The sequence below is a fragment of the Gavialis gangeticus genome, unplaced genomic scaffold (genome assembly GCF_001723915.1).
Source record: "Gavialis gangeticus isolate Ggan-Ray unplaced genomic scaffold, GavGan_comp1, whole genome shotgun sequence".
NCBI lineage: Eukaryota > Metazoa > Chordata > Crocodylia > Gavialidae > Gavialis > Gavialis gangeticus.
Genome location: NW_017729030.1, coordinates 53,370,165 through 53,387,636, shown reverse-complemented (window position 1 = coordinate 53,387,636; position 17,472 = coordinate 53,370,165). Strand labels below are relative to the sequence as shown.

At 43.1% G+C, this 17,472-nt stretch overlaps 2 protein-coding genes across 5 annotated transcripts in view; one reads left to right on the top strand and one right to left on the bottom strand.

Annotated features, from left to right (window-relative positions):
- ARFIP1 (ADP ribosylation factor interacting protein 1) overlaps positions 1-11,949 on the bottom strand; it is a 107,121-nt gene extending 95,172 nt beyond the window's left edge. For 3 of the 4 annotated variants that reach the window (XM_019522216.1, XM_019522217.1, XM_019522218.1), the window contains exon 1: positions 11,850-11,949. The gene's annotated coding sequence lies outside the window, so the exon portion shown is untranslated. Of the gene's footprint in view, positions 1-6,181; positions 6,308-7,228; positions 7,299-11,849 lie in introns of all 4 variants that reach the window. The other variant, XM_019522219.1, reaches the window with a different exon arrangement.
- Positions 11,950-12,031: 82 nt separating this feature from the next.
- On the top strand, positions 12,032-15,774 carry TIGD4 (tigger transposable element derived 4). The gene has a single exon (XM_019522221.1). It carries the CDS (start codon positions 13,023-13,025, stop codon positions 14,568-14,570), a length of 1,548 nt encoding a protein of 515 aa, XP_019377766.1. The 5' UTR covers positions 12,032-13,022; the 3' UTR covers positions 14,571-15,774.
- Positions 15,775-17,472: the final 1,698 nt, after the last annotated feature.

Below are 17,472 nucleotides of genomic sequence, written 5' to 3'. Positions count from 1 at the left end.
CACATTCACTAACATGTGCAATGAAGACTATACAACAAGTCAATTACACCCTGCTGACATCCCTCGACTCTAGTCTTCAAATTATGTTCCTGAAGGTCTCCCCTGCACAAGCACTAGTTATTTAAGTGAGTTTACATATCACTGATATATCAATGCCATATTGGACTGGCACTGATAAAAGGAAAATTAACATTATCAGCTTATTTTGGCTAGAGTGGCCAATAATGTACCAATATAATGTCCCTTCTGGCTGGGGCCTCAGACACCACATGCAGCTGCAGCATGCACATGGCCAGGAATGCAGCCGGGCAGCGTGGACAGCAGCGCCCTGAGGGTAAGTCTGTGGAGAGGAAGGGGTGTGGGAGAAGCAAGGGACATGGGGAAGGCAGATCGAGGGGCCCATGGTGAGGGATGGAGTGGAGCAGGGGCTGGAGGCACTGCTCAGCCCAGGCAGTGAATGGGACCCAAGGCTGGGGTGGGGAGTGGGGTGGAGGTAACTCGTTGAGAGGGAGGATGGAGGGGGTACAGCTCCCTGCTGCTGAGGCATGGGGTCCATATGTCCCCCTGGATTTGTGTGCAGGACAAGGGCAGATGTAAGATGCTCACTGTGGGCTTAGGGCTCTCCACCCTGCTGCCTTTGCCCCAGGAGCCATGCACTGGTCATGCACCCCCTGCCCACTTAGTAGCAGTGGCAGCAGCAAGTTGTGCTTCCCACTGCTAGATGGGCAGGGGATGTGCTGCCAGTGCACAGCTCCCAGGGCAAAGGCAGCAGAGTGGAGAGCCCTGAACCTGCAAGCGAGCAGCCCACCTCCACCCTCACCCCACTCAGCTCCAGTTAGAAGCATCCCCACACTTAAAAATGGTGGCAGCAGCACTTGAACTAAAGCTCATTTGACAAGCTTTAGTTCAAGTGCTCCACAGCCATTTTTAAGCACCAGGACGCTGAACCTCTGGATAAACCGCCCGCAGCTCCATCCTGTTATCTTGTTGGGATCCTATGACCCTTGCTGACTTCCTGCCCCTGGGGCAGGGGGCTGGACTCGATGATCCTCTGAGGTCCCTTCCAGCCCTAATGTCTATGAAATCTATGCTGCCCACCCTAGCCTCAGGGTCCTATTTACTGCCCTAGCTGGGCAGCACCCCCAGTCCCTGCCCCACTCCCTACCTTACCATGGGGGCCTCGATTTGCCCCCCTCCTCTCCCCTCCACAGACTTACCTGCAGGAAGCTGCTCTCCATGCTGCCCGACTGCATTCCTGTAAATCAGTTATTGGACTGGTATTGGTCAATATGCCTGGTAAATAATCAGTTAACAGTATCGGCCAAGAAAATCTTTATTGGTGAACCCCTTACCTGCAACTCATTGAATGTTAGTAAACCATTTTCTCCACTATGACTTATTAGAAATAGAATCTAGCCCCCACTTAGCTATGTACTCTCTACTGGGCTACAGAGTAAACACATGCCTTCTGACACTCGGGCAAGTTGATGGCATGCCAATTAAACCCAGGGAACCATAAGCATTTTTATTTTATTTTCAGGAACATTCATCAGATTACGAGAATGCTAAGCATGTAACCTAAATTTTTCCACCTTGAACCTGTAAGTTATACTGCATAATTTCTATAATTTTGTGAGGTAACAACTGGTCATTAAAAATTTAACTAAGATTATTAATCTGTAGTACAGTCAAAGCCTTCAGCCATCTGCATTCACTCAGTTTTTCGTCAAATGCAGAAAACCCCAGATAACTGAAGCACCACTATTTATTTTTATATCATATTTCTACCGCCCATCTGCTCTAAATTTTCTATTTATGGCAAAGCTTATGAAGTGGTCAGGTAGCTTGTGTCACATGGAAAGGAAGACAAGGACACAGAAAAGCAGAGAAGGTAAACCACTTAAATTACACTGGACTGACTTACTGCCTCAATTTAGTCTCTCAAATCCAATTTGGTCACCTTTATCTCCATAATGAGCAGAATCCATGACAGAGAGAAGCAGCAGCAAGAACTTGCTCTGACCTTCATGTTCACAAGCAGCACTACAGGTGCTGAACTGGACACTACAAACAATTTTCCTGGTGATATTTTTGCTCATTTTTCAACATGTGAAAAATTATTTCCCTTAATCTCCATTAGGGACAAGAAGAAGAGGTCTATTTCATGTAGAGTTTTAGACAGAAAACCAAAACTAAGAAGCAGAGAGAAAAAAAACTATTGTGTTTCATTTTCATAACTCTGGTCAAAACAATTTATGCTTCTGTTTTACCCTATATGACATGGAATATTACCTCCCTCAAGGTTACATTAACAACATAATAGTATTGTCCTTGAAGGCCCATGATCTGAATATACTGTAGACAAAGAAATACTATTTTGTCTGTTAACAATCATTTCTACCAATCCTTATTGCCTAATATGGGAACGAACAAACACCAAAACCGTGCAGAAGATAGCTCATAAGGACAAAGAAAAAAAGTGTTTTTTAAAGCTGAAGTATACACCAGTCCCCAATTAAATGCAAATAACCACACTCTGGTTCAGCTACACAGTTCTGCAAAAAAAAAATCTCTCTCCTGAATTAAGAAAATAAATGTATATGGCTACCTAAATGCATAAACCTTAAAGACCATATGCAGCAGAACAGTAAACATCTGTAATATAGTTATTTGTATCCAGTACACAGAATTGTAAATATGCAGGTTTTCAGGCACTATACAGGTAATTTTTGTGATGCATAATTAGAACTTGCATGGGTGAAACTTCCACTGTCAGAATCTTGTATTTGTAAGAACTGTAATCCTGACACTCAAACTGCTCGTTTATACATTACAGAGAACAGCAGAGCTACAAATTCTACTGCAAATTATGTGCCAATTACATACACACACAGGCAGAACTGTACAGCCAACAATTCTGGTCTTCTGCCTTGCAGGTGGGGTGAAGAAAACCATTTCTAACAATAGGTACCAGACTGCCAGTTACTAGCAACCTGATCCATCATCAATTATTTACTCTCACAAGAAGCTGCAGTTTCCATATGTGTTAGTAACTGCACAATGTACCAGAAAAAAGTCCTCCCTCCTTCAATCGGTTTCAATTAATCTGAATGGTCACCTTCCTTGACTAACAACATTTAACATCAAAGTTCAAAATCTGTATGTACTCCTATATTTTGACACTCTTATTAAACGCTACATTCACAATGTCACCTTTAAAAAAACCCAGCAGATATGTACCCATCATTGTGTCTGAAGTAACCTGGAGGTGCTCTCTCTTTAGCTGTCAAAGCCAAAGCAAATATTCAGGAGCGTTTAAGTTGTATCAACAATATGAAAGCTGGACAGCACCAACATGCCAAGTAGACATTGCTCTTTCTCCTCCTCCCTGGGCAAATATACCCATGTTTATCTTTTTCTCTCTACTCTTCTTGCTCCAGTGCAAGTACACAACTGCGGCAGCTCAACCTTACACTGTCACATAAACGTATGGCCTTTCAATAATATGTAGGCTCCCTACAATGCAAATTCAGTTCAGTACTGTAATCAACAGCAATCAATTTACAAACTGGTTTCACAAAAATATAATGTTATGGATGTCTCGTTCCAAAGCATCCAACTGACTCGAGGCTCTGTGGAAGACAGCCGAGGAACACGAGGACCTGCAGCAATTACGGTTCAACCTAACAAAGTACGTAGCTATACCACTGCTAGCCAAGCAACTCCTTGAGAAACCAAAGGATGCCAACTGGTTTCTGTGCTTACAGCCTCATCAGCATTACTGACATGACAGCCAAGGTTGGTGCAGTTGACACTAAAGATCTGCTCAGTCAATCACCATTTATTTGACAGAGGTCATCAACAGTTCTATATGAATTATCAACCATTGATATGCATTTCCAAGACTGATAAGCATCAATGTCAGTCACAGGGCCATAGCAATATCCAATGCAGGGTATCCACAGGATATGCCTATATGGCCTCGCCCATACTATCTTCCAGTGGTAAAATTCCAGTGCGATTCCAACAGTTCTTACTGATCACTGGAGTCACTTTGTCCCAACTTAGCACTGGCCAATGGGCCACCCCACATTCTATTTAAGTGGCATCAGTAACACTGATGTGGAATCCTAGAAAATAATGCCATTTTTTTATCTTAGCAGGCAGCGATTGATTCTTAAGTCCACTAGACATTAGACAGCGGTGGCTCTAGAAACTCTACTGAGACATTCGCTTGCTCTTTGGGATGATGCCAATGGCGTGTACTGTTTATCAGCAATGAAAGTGTTCTCATGTTTCATTCAAGTCAAACGACTGCAGGAATTCTTGTAGAATCCCATTCATCATGACTCTTTTCCTGTTTGCTTAGCGCAGCACAGATTCCATGCTCTTCCAATGTTTGTAGGCCTGTTTATTTGTGCCAAAAATATTTGCATACTGGATGTCATACATCTACTCCTAGTTTTTGCCTCCTTTAGTCTTGCATGACCATCCATAAATTGTCATGCATCATTCAGGTAAGTCAACCTGTCTAAACTAGGGGCCCACAGAGCCAGGGGTCTTCAATGGAATTCCAGCAGTGCCAGAGCTGGGCTGGCAGAGAGATGCAATGGTGGCAGCGGCCAGCTCCTAGTGCCAGCCTCCCTCGAACCAAGGTGGGTGATTCCAGCCCACCACTAGAAAAGGCTGCCATTTCTTGGTCTAAATTATAGATGCCACACAACAAGTACCCCTCAGTCTACTGTTGGGCCTGCTCTCAGCCACTGACGAACAGAACTAGATAAATGCTTGTACTTTAACTGTAAATTAACTGATGTGCAATTTGCTATACAGCTGATTCAGTGAAGTTAGAGATTAGAATGCACAAAGTCTACCAAGTCAAGCTTCACACCAGAATGCTTAGCTTTCTCATGCAAGGTTGCATCCATTGTCGTAAGCACTCTCAGACTACAACTGCAGCTTGACTTTTAAATCAGAGGGGGCTAATCTGAAGCACAGGTGCCTCAAGTGGCAAAGCCAGTCTGTGTGTGGGGCATGTGGTGGATCAGAGAGGGGACAGGCAGCACAGCAGCAGATGGGGCAGGGAGTACAGGGAAGGAAGTAGACAGCAGACCAGAAGATCAGGGAGAGAGCACAGGGCAGAGAGCAGAAACAGCAGCAGATCAGGCAGGGGAAGGGAACCAGAGTGGCACTTGGAGGGGTCTGGGACTAATCTGTTTTAGATAATAATCACAGAATCATAGAAAATTAGGGTGGGAAGGGACCTCAGGAGGTCATCTAATTCAACCCCCTGCTCAAAGCAAGACCATCCCCAGCTAGATCATCCCAACCAAGGCTTTGTCTAGCCATGTTTTAAAAAAAACCCCAAGGATGGAGATTCCACAACCTCTCTGGGAAACCCGTTCAAGTGTTTTATTATGCTCCCAGTGAGAAAGTTTTTCCTCATATTTAAACTAAACTTCCCTTATTTTGCCATTCTCAGCTTCTTTGGAATGTCAGCACTGTTTTAATCCATCCAGTTTTACTTCTTGGTGATATCATTACTAGTAGCATAACTGCTAAGTGCATGGCCAAATTTAACATCTATCAAGTTTTCATAGCAGTACTTGCATGATAGAACACATTTCTTTCCTTTGTTTAGTGTTCGTGAAAAATATTTTGTTTTGCAAACGCTGAGATATACTGTAATGGCTATGTTCAGTGCATCCGATTTGCAACTGCATAATGTGGCAAACAGTTCTGTGCCCATGTTTTTGGACACGTGGATTTTAGCATAACAAGTGATATGGGTATGTAGTTAGTGTATGGCAATGGGGACATGCAATTACCAGCACAAACCATGCATTGAGAAGCATGCTTTTTAAGCAATAAAAAATAACTTCCTGAAGAACACGAAATCACGCAAAAATTATAAAAGCAGTATAACAGAATGTCTGAATGCCTATGGCAAGGGCAAACATCAAGTTCAGTAGCTTTTTGAGGTAATCAATCCAGATGGATATTAATGAAAATTCTGGAAAAACAAGGAACAACAGAATTATATAGTACCTATACAGAGCATTAAGAAGCTGTAAATGTCCTTACAAAACTGAATTGTAAAGAAAAAAACTACGGTAAAATAAACCAACTATTCGTGATTAATTCCTACTGATAAGTGAATGTACTCATCATTCACTTATCCTATTCTTGATAAGATACCACTTTTTAAAAGAAGGTACTTAAACTTTTCCCCTCATTAAAGGTTCATCCTTTCCCTTACCATCTTTCTTGTAAGAGCTAGAACTCTGTTGAAGCCTGGAGAGGAGTTCTGGAACAAAGGCTGATTATAGGGAACATATCTCAATTGCTGCACATCTATTACAGAGTAGTCTGTCAGGCCATAGTCCAATTCACTCATTGAATAATCCATTAAAAACATTGAGTCATACTTTCCTAGACTTTTACATTCTCTGAGAAAACAAATACAGATGTTTCACTCTTAAGGGCATGGGTGTCTGCTGAACAATACAAACAGGTGTCTTGGCAATCATTTATGGCAAACAGTACTGACCAATTTAGGCAGATGTTATATCTTGGGGAATTAGGCATAGTACTTTTTTCTATTGCTAAAAGAAAGAGGAGAGAAAGTGGAAAAAAACCTCTTTTTCATATCCCAAGCTACATGAAATCTACTTGCTGTTATAAAATATGAACTATTCTTCAAAGTATCCACATTAAGCTAATCTGGTCTAGAGCTAAGAGTGCAGATAACTGCACTCAAACAATGGTTTCAAGAAAGAATAGAGCAGCAGTTGTTCCCATTTCACTCTTTCTATGCTATGGTGCGCAAAGATAGCAGGTATATATGTGCAAACACTGCCAGCAAAATGCTCCTACCTCAGGCGTATGGATCACATGCACAAGCTACACTGGAATACACACCCAGACAAGCACTCAAAGAACTCACTATACAACTTAAGAGTTATTGACAGCTGTCAAGACAATGAAAGAGCCATTCTCCTGAGAGACAGGAAGAACTGAATTAAGACGTTCAGGTGCAAAAATGTAATACATATTAAATAATGCTTTTGAACATACAGAATAAAATGTGTCAGAGTACTGAATTAAATTAATTTTAGTAACTATCAATTAAATGTTTCATATTTATTCAGATTATAACGTTTATCTCCAGATCTAAGCAACTGTAAACTATGCTTGCAATTTCAGTACCTAATCTCCTTATACTCACATAATTCTTGTGACTGGACTGTTTAGTTGTGATGTCACTTTCCCCTTCTATTCTTTTGCCCTTCAAATACCTAATAAAACAGCAAAGTCAGTCACTTATTTTCCTTTTGCTTTTCTCTGCAGTGAAAACATCAAGACAAATTTGTTACAAAATGATTTAAAAGCTATAAAGTCTAAGAATAAAACATTTGGTGCATTGTAAGATTTATAAGATGGCTCCAGTTAAAACAGAAGACCACCTCCTCCTTCAGAAAAGTAATGCAAATGGTAATTCCGATTCAGTATTGTCTATTAAAGACCATGGTATCTTACTGTAACTCAGTCACGCTTTCTCCTAGAACCAGAATTATTTCTTAACACAAGTTTGATCTATCAGGATCAAAAGTCAAAGTTATTATGGTAAATAATGCTTAAGTCCATATTACACTGGCGAAACACTATTTAATACATAGTAAAAAGTACTAAGCCAAGTGGTTCTCAAACTTTTTAGGCTCCGAGACCTCTCCATAATTTCCATGAGTTGAGCAACACCTCAATCCAATAACTAATGTATTTACTGAAACACTTAAATCCTGGGAGGGTGGGAGAAGGACCAACCACTTAGTTCCCCACAGGGCAGTGGGATGACCACAAAGCTTTACCACCTTGCACTGGAGGCCTCAAACTGGAGGCTTCCCCTGAGCTTACCTCCTAGCACAAGGGATGGGAGAGGAGTAAACACATAACTTCTCAAATGGGATGGCAGAGATAAAGCATGAGCTTCCCCAGAGACAAGGCTGCACTTACTTCCTCACACAAGGGCCAGGAGGGGAAGAATAAGTGTTTATCTCCTCATACCCTGCATCACCCTCAAAAAGTTCCTGCTCACAGAACCCCTGTTGAGAACCACTGACTTAGACTAAACAATAGCCATCACTATCCGATTATAATGGAAGGACTTTGGAGCAGTGACTGCATCTAACTTCTACATGCAGCATCATGCACACTCCAAACATTACACACAAGCATCACTTAACAGATACCAAACATTATTTTATATCTAATAAAAATCTAGTCAACAAGACAGTTAACTAACCTTTCATTAAAATGCAGATTTTCATGACACTTATCAGTGACATAATTATCAGGTGTTATCCCATGCTCCAGGTTACAATCATAAGTAAATCAAATAATCAGTGAAAGTTCCCTTTCCTATAAGGAATTTTTTCTTAACTAGTTGCATATTTCTTACCAGTGGCTGAGTGGCATAGTCCTCACAGTGGGGAACATAGGTTATTTGTCTTCCTCAAGCAGTGTGACCCTCCCCACCTTCTTCAGACTAAGATTTAGTTAATAAACTAAATAAACAGCTGTAAAAACAATGCTACTTTAGCTTGGAACTTGTTGCACAATGTTTTAAACTTATTTCCTTATCAAGCTGCTGTGCTGAGAACAAACAACACTGCAGCCAGTATAACATTTTGAAGTACTGATGAAAAGTGACTGATGGCCACATATTTGTTCTGTCATACTTGTTCTAACATATCTCCATGCCAAAGACCAAGTTTTCTCTTCCAAAGTCTTGAAGCTTCAACACCTGATTTCAGTATCTCCGAGTTGACTCTTCACTGGAATTTGTTCACAGGTCTCCTACAGTCCACCAGGCCAAGACTCTCAGAGAGCCCTATGGCTCCATATTTACAAGGCAAATAAAACTGTGTCAGAAGAAGCTGTCTCTTACTGTGGTTAAAATGTATTTCAGGGCAAATGGAACCTAATGCTTAAGATTCTCTTTCTCTCCCAAAACTAAACATACTTCAACCACATCAAAACAGCTAGTCCTACCCACGCACTGGTGCACCAAAGTGGAACTTGTTTAAGAAATTGCATAATAATTCAGAAGTACTGGGTTTTGGGACACAGTAGGCCATTTGAAAGATTCTTATGGAAGAGAAGATTTAACAGCCCAGGAGACAACAAAACCTTTACAAATTTACACACCTGCATCACCTGGGACTCCCTGTCAGCCATCTGCTCTGGTTCACTCCACAATTAGACAGCCGAATTAATTTTATCAGAGAACACACCCATAACACTTTAGAACAGCACACATCAAAAAAAATTGTGACGACACTTCTTAACTGAACTGGCAATACTGCGATTGATGTACAATTTTATTACTGAAAAGCTAGGGCATAAACAATTTGCAGTCTTCCAAGCAATATTCACTTCTACCTGCTTGAGGCATGTCAAGCACATAAGCCAATTAAAAACTATGTTCATGCACACACTACCTCCACCTTCATCATCTGTCCTAATCACTGCCCACCCTTTCTTCACAAAGCAGAGAATAAAATTGCAATATAAAAAAAACAAACTTAACTATTTAACTAAGAAGCTTATTGCTAACAAAAAATATTTTCTCCTTGCCTTTTCTAATGGTCAAGACTATTATTTGGGAAATGATCACCAATTCCAAAAACAATGAAAGGCCCAGTGCTTCACAAAGATACAAGACCTTAGAACAGAAACTTTAAGAGATATTTTATTTTATTTAAAAACTTCAAAAATTGTGCACATATGCACTTTATTAACATAATAAGTTTTTTTCCATTCTATCATAAAACCAACTTTGCAAGGTCTAGCAATAAAACACAGTAAATATTCGTTCCTGTTCCTTGTGCTTCCTCCTCAGTGAAACCAAGGGGTGTGTGTATTGCACAGTATTGTAACCAATCCTCAGTTCCACAAGACAGGCACAACATTTTCTAGTTTCAGCAGAGAGATGGGCTTCTTCACAAGAGTATTCCTTATGTTTAAGGAGCTAAAGAGTTGAAGGGCAAAGGAAGACAGATCATGGACCTACTCCACCTAAAAAAGAAGGTGGGGAGAAGAGGAGTTAATACACTAGAGCAGGGGTTGGCAACATTTTTTGGCCAGAGTGCCAAAAAACCACAATGTCTATCTTGGAAGGTGCCAGAGTGCTGACATGCCAGAGCCTGAAGCAGCTGTTTGTAGCCTCCTGGCTGCAGCCAGCCCATGGAGCCCAGTCTGCTTGCAGCAGGGCTTGCAGCCTCCCAGCTGCCTGCTGGGAGCAGCCTGGGCTCCATGGCTAGCAGCAGCTGCTTGGAGCCCAGGCTGGCGGTGGTGTGTGGAGCAAAATGGCCTTGCGTGCCATGCTCGGCACATATGCCAGGAGTTGCTGACCCCTGCACTATAGCAACATGGCCTAACAAATATGCACCCAGGTAACCTCCGGACACTTCACCCTGATTGGTGACTTTCTATGACTGCACCTGCAGGCAGCGATTTCCTAGCTCTCCCAGACTTGTGTACAAGTCCTGCACACATAAGGATACAGTCAAAAGATTTTACAACGAAAATTCTCATTAGGTCCCCAGATCGTGATGTTCTTAAAAAGTCATTTTAAAAGGCACAAAGCAGCAAGGCTCCTTTAAAAGGATATCAGAGGGTCAATGCATCTTTCATAGGGTACATGGCAAATTACAGCTGGTATCATTTCCTCTTCATGCCCCCACTTGTTGCTGCCATGTGCAATCTTCGTGGTAAGTGGCTTTTTGTGTGGTTAAACACGTTGTGGAACCAGAGAATGAAAACAAGAACTATTTTCAAATCAAATTTTTTCTTTTGTCTTGTCCTTATTTCAGTGCTAAGGAAGCAATCAGCAACACAACCACTTTATTCAACCATTTCAAATAAGCCGCTGGATGCTAACTAGCCTTGAAAATGACAAGGGACTGAGGTACCTTAAAGAACAGGCAACAATACTGTGAGAAACGCCACTAAGTACCCCAGGATCTGGACTGTGATGCTCCAGAAGTGAGAGTCCAAAACGACTTTACCACCACCAGTATCACTCAAATACCATCCTGCTTCCTACTAGCCCAGAAAGCATAAGGCAAGCTCCACCTACTTTTAAAATACAAAAGGTTTCACTTCCTCTAGACTAAAACCCCCTGTATCACTTACCTCTTGTTTTTTGTTCAATATACATTCATATAGCTAACCTATTTTTAAAGCGTTCTTATAGCTTAAAGCACAGGCGGGAGACAGATGTGCGCAGAGAGAGACACACACACGCGCCCACTAACAGATGCACACACAGACCTAAGCAGACCCAGATCCACGCAGACATGCACGCACACAAACGTGCACCCTAACATGCACACCCACACAGAGACACACGCAATACTGATATACACTCACACACATGCACACAGACCCAGGCAGACATGTGTGCACACGGACACACGCAAAGACCTGTGCACACATTCATAGATATGCACACCCATGGACGTGTGCACACTCAGACACACGCGCACAGACCCACGCAGACAGCAGGCACACTGACACATGCGCGCGCACACTGACACACGCACACACAGAGCCCCGTGCACACACACGCACACAGGCGCGTACTGACGCGCAGACAGACGCGCGCGCAGAGCCGCGGCGACGCGCGGACACGGCCCCAGGCCCCGGACGCAGTCAACACCCGCGCGCTCCTTCCCCCCGTGGCTGCCACAGCCTGGTCCCGCTCGGGCCGCCCCTTCCCCGCCAACCGGCAGGGCTGCCCAAGTCACGCGACCGTTGGGTGCCTACCGTGTCCGCGCCTCCCCCACCTGCTCCGGGCCGGAAGAAGGGCGCCGAGGGGCGAAGACCGAGACGGCGCCGCCCGCCGCTTCGCTGGGCTTTTTTTGCTTTTTTTTTTTTTTTCTTCTCCCCTTCTTTTTTTGCCCCTTTCCTTCCTCTTCCGGCACCGCCGGAAGTGGTTGGACCGGAAGTGGCATCAGAGCAAAAACGCGGCAGCGCCACTCTAGCCAGCTGTTCTGGGCTCTATCGTGCTGCCTGGCTGGCAGCGGCTGCCATAGCAACCACATCCGGAGCTGTTGCCGCGGCTTGCTGTCCGGTCCTGCCCGCGGGAGAGGCGGCAGCGCCCTGCCCTGCCCTGCCCGGGTCGGGTCGGCAGGGGAGCCGGCGCCGGCCCAGCCCGCCCTGCCTGGAGCGTCTCCAAGGCCAGTCCATCCTTTCTTATGGGGGGGAATCTTTCTGTCCATCCTTCCCTCTGTCCGTCGGGCCAGGGTGGGGGCCATCAGGGAGTAGGGCACCCCAGGGAGACACTCCCTGGCAGCACCTCATGGCACTCACATGCTTGTTTCATCTGGCTTCAGGGGCACGAGGGGAGAGGGGCGACGGCGGGCGGACCAGGGATGTGGGGCACCCCGTTCCCGCTCTGGCGAGAGATGCCGGACAGACGGTGCTGTGCCCGTGAAGAGGAGCTTCTTTATCCATGCGGAAAAAGGCCGGGAGAGCCTGCTGTTGGACCCATGTGGGACTCCAGTTCTGGGACAGGAGCTACGTTATGCGGATGAAGAGAGGATCCTGCCCAAAATAAACTTGTAACAAGGCCCTGAACTGCTTCAGCAATGGCAGAACATCAACATGCAGGCAACTGCAGTCCCGGTAAGGCCTGCCCTGCAGGGGAGGCAGATGTGCAGAATGAATCTGGAAGGAACTTTTAATCACTGCATTCCCTCCTAAGCACCAACTTGGCTTTTTGGACTCTGCTTTCTAGATCCGGGCATTCAGAGGTTAAGATGTGTTAAACGGGGATTAACCTATTGAGGGTATCCAGAAAGATACCAGTGACTTTACCAAGTTGCTGTTTACAGCATGATGACAGTGACCGCCGTAGGCAGACTTGAAAACCTGTCTAATTAAAGAAGTTGATATCAGAAAGCGGCAGGGCAAGAGCACATATTTATGTGTGGGTTTGTTAGGGAGTACTGGATACCATGGCAGAGACTTCAGTAGTAGATCCCTCACCTTTACCTGTCATAAGGAAAAAGAAAAGCTTATCCATTGAGGAAAAAATTGACATAATAAGTGCAGTGGAAAGTGGCAAGAAAAAGGCAGACATTGCTGCCAAGTACGGCATAAAGAAGAATTCGCTATCTTCAATTATGAAGAATAAAGACAAGGTTCTAGAAGCCTTTGAATCCTTACGATTTGATCCAAAAAGGAAAAGATTAAGAACTGCTTTTTATACAGATCTAGAAGAGGCATTAATGAAGTGGTACAGAATTGCTCAGTGCTTAAACGTACCTGTAAATGGTCCAATGCTGCGTCTCAAAGCTAATGACTTTGCCCAGAAACTTGGACATAGTGATTTCAAGTGTAGTAATGGCTGGCTTGATCGTTTTAAATCAAGATATGGTTTAGTATTCAGATCTCAGCCTGTAGAAACTGGTGCTGCCGCCACACTGGATACTTCAACTGTTTGGTACCAGAATGTGCTTCCTTATTATTTAAATGATTACCAGCCCAAAAATGTGTTTAATGTAAAGGAGACTGGGTTGTTCTATCGCATGTTGCCTAATAACACTTTTGCATTTAAAGGGGAGACCTGTACTGTTGGAAAACTAAGCAAAGAGAGAATAACGGTGGTTGTTGGTACAAATATGGATGGCACAGAGAAACTTCCTTTGCTTGTTATTGGGAAAAATAAAAATCCTCACTGCTTTAAAGATGTGAAGTCGCTGCCTGTAGATTACGAGGCAAATGATATGGCGTGGATGACTTCAGAAGTCTTTGAACAATGGATGCATAAACTTGATAAGAAGTTTCAAGCCCAGCAGAGGCGAGTAGTAATTTTTATTGACTCTTTCCCGGCTCATCCAGAGGTAAAGAATCTGAAGTCTGTTGAACTGGTATTCTTTCCTTCAGACTCGTCTTCCAAATTCATAGCTATGAAACAGGGAGTTATCAAAAGTCTGAAAGTCAAATACAGGCATCGCCTTATCAAAAGATTTGTAGACTGTGTAGAAAGTAGTAAAGAGTTTACACTGACTTTGCTCGATGCGGTTGATATGTTGCATCTTTGTTGGAGGAATGTAACTGCAAAGACTATTGTTAAAAGTTATAAAGAAGCAGGCTTCAAGTCACAATCTGGGGAGAATGATAACATGGAAACAGAGGTTGAAAATGATTTAGATTTGATTGCACACGCATTGGCAGCTGGAGTAGAGTTTCCTGAAGGTTTGTCTTTGGAAGAATATGCAGCTCTGGATGATGATCTAGTAACATGTGAAATGCCTACAAATAATGAAATTATATGGGCCAAAGAAAGCACTTCAAATAAAATTTGTTTGTCTGTTTCTGATGATGATGATGATGAAGGTGATGGTTCACCAGGAACTGAACAACCTTTGCCATCAAAAAACGAGGCTCTGAGTGCCTTAGATACTCTAAGAAGATATCTCAGAAGTCAAGACTTAAATGATTCTCTTCATAATTCCCTAGCAGACCTAGAGAATTTTATTCAACATGTAACATCTAAATGAGGGGGAGTGTGCTTTAATGTTTCGTAAAATATCTACTTAACCAGTTAAAAGCTAGGTATTGTGTAGCAAGTGTTGCTGCAAGATTCTCTCTGGTTGGTCTTAACAGAAATGCCAGGTATAATTAAAAAATTTAGAGTAATCAACAAACAAGGCTCTCACCTGAGCTGTTCCAAGGATTATGGGATGAGAAAGTAAAATGGGTGGGTATTAAGATGGAGATTCTACCTTAGCAGCTGTGGTAGGCACAGCAGAAGCAAAAATGATTATTCACCTAATAAATGTAAACAGATTAAAATTATACTCTTTGTTCATGAAGGGTGCTAGCCTTTTCTTACAGGAGTAATCTGACTGAATTTTTTAGAACTATTTACAATATATTGGTAAAGACCTACCTGGTTCGGTTTTGGGAATTACTTCTTTTTATAAAGTACAAAAGAAAAAAAGGACAAAATAGACTTGAGCATTTTGTAAAGAAACGAGATAACATTTCCTTTCCTTGTTACACAATCATAGTCATAATTTATTTTTTGGGTGAGAAACTCTGCAGAATTAGAGGCATAGATAGGGTTTGTTTTGTTTTCTTACAAAAGCTTTCTGGGGCCTGTATATACATACATGCACAGCCATACAACAAAGTGTGAAAAGACAAAACAAACACAAATAAAGGAACAAAAAAAGTGACTCATTATTTGATGGGTTACTTGTCGTAAGAGGATGAAATGGAAGATCATGTAACTTCATTTCAGGTGCTGGGTATCTGAAATTTAGGGTTGATACCCTTCTACATTACTCTTACATTTTTCTATGACAGAAAAATTATTGCTCGATTATGCAGTATCTGCATTAGAAATTTTGCTAAACTTTTCTAGTGTTTACTATACTTGGTAATAATGAAACAAATAAAGTACTTAAATTTATAGCACTACCTGTTAAATGTTACAAAGCAGGGACACTTTTCCTGTAGTAGGACTTTTTTGAAATAGTGCAAACTCCTAGTGTAGACACAGTTGACACAGTCAGTACAGTTTGCTTTGGTTTGGCTTACTAGGTGTGAGTTTGCATCGGTGCAGCTACACTCATGGCTAAAATCTCAGTATGGGTGAAGCCAGGTTTATGAAACTTAAAAAAATAAATAAAATGTTTGTGCATTTTTTAACATACTTAGAATAGTTTTTGGTTAATTGAAATTGACTTTTTAAAAGTTTTTAAAGTTGATAACGTTAAGGATTTGTTTTTGCTTTATTTTAGAAAACAAACACCATGTTTAACAGAAACCCTTTAATAAGCCTGGGCAAGATGGAATTAATTATGGAGTTTAAACCTTGAAATTTACTCCTTTCAAAAAAATCCTCTTTGTTATTCAGCTTGGAAATAATAGTATGACCAAGCTTGTTATTTTTCCAATACAGGGTACCATAACCACTTACAAATACAGCCCAGTAAACACTGTACTGCATCAAAGGCCCATGGCAGATGTTAAGGTAGTAGTGCCACTGAGGGATTTTATGCTCCATTTCAAATTTGTGTCCTGCCATGCCATATGTGCATAGCAGTGTGTACACTGTTTGGAATGGGGCATAACATTTCTCATATCCCAACTGCACCACTGTGGAGCTGCCACCAGTCTGATCTGTGCATCAGGCAGAGGATGGCTCTATCCTGGACCCTAGAGCTGCCCTATACCCAATCTCAGCACTCAGCTGAATGTCAGGATTGGGCATGGGCAGCAATGAGTCCTGGTTCTGGACTCAAAGCTGCCCCCAGCCTGATCCCAGGGATTGGGATGATGGTAGCCACAGGACCAGGAGCTGTCTTAAGCCAGTATTGACAGTGAACTGATTGTTGGCATCAGTCGCAGACAAACCTGAGTCTAGTTCAAGACTTAGGGGACTGGTGCCAAGAAGCAGCTGATTGTCAGCACTAGCCCCAAGACACGCCTAGGTCTGGATGATTGTCAGCACCAGCCCTGGGTCAGCTCAAGATGGGGGTAGGCTGGGGCCAAGAGCATACACTTTGAAGTGCTGGGTTCCAGCGAGCCTCCCAGGCTCATTGAGCACTTGCACACATATGGGGAGCCTGCTCCCATGCCCTGGAAATCCAGCACATTGGAGCAGACCCAATTAATCGAGTCTGCTGGAGCATGTAAATTGATGCGCTCTGGTAGCCTTGCGCACCATGTGCATCAGCAGTGCAGCACAGCTCTGCACTGAGAAAATGGCGGTGATGCACTCTGAGCTAAAACACAAAATACCAACTGCTGATACATGATGCGCAGGTGCTTTTAATTAATGCAGCTTGCTAATTAAACGCGCCTGGTGCTGTGTCGTAAACACATGTAAAAATACCTATTATGACCTAGCAGGTTTGCTACCTTGCTCTGCAACCCTCTGCAGGTCCTATCAAGCCTGCATCCTAATGCGAAGAATCACAGCAAACTACTGATGGTGTTCCTGGTCTGAAAAAGTAAAAACAGGCATTGTCAAACAAAGTGTCCTTCCACAGCTGATCACCTTTATTGGGCAAGATACACATTACCCTTTGTCCTGCATTGGGCAGGCGCACAATGCAGGACAGTGGGTGACATGCTTTCTTTACCTGGTGATTTTTCTCATTCCTCATTGTCCCAGACCCTCCTTCTTGCCAGGTTCCATGCTAGGTCCCACAGAGGCACAGGTCAGTGTGGGTCCTGGCACAGGCATGGAGCAACATGGGATCTGGATAATCCCTGGCACCCCGTGCCTCCACACTTACCCATGCCTCTGCATGAAACAGATCCTGCCAGTGATCACTGCAGGGCAGCACAGGATCCAGGAAATTTTTGGCACTTCATGCCTCCACTCCAGGACCTGCATCAGCTACTGCACCAACCCATGCTTCATGCAGAGGCATGGGTCAGCATGAA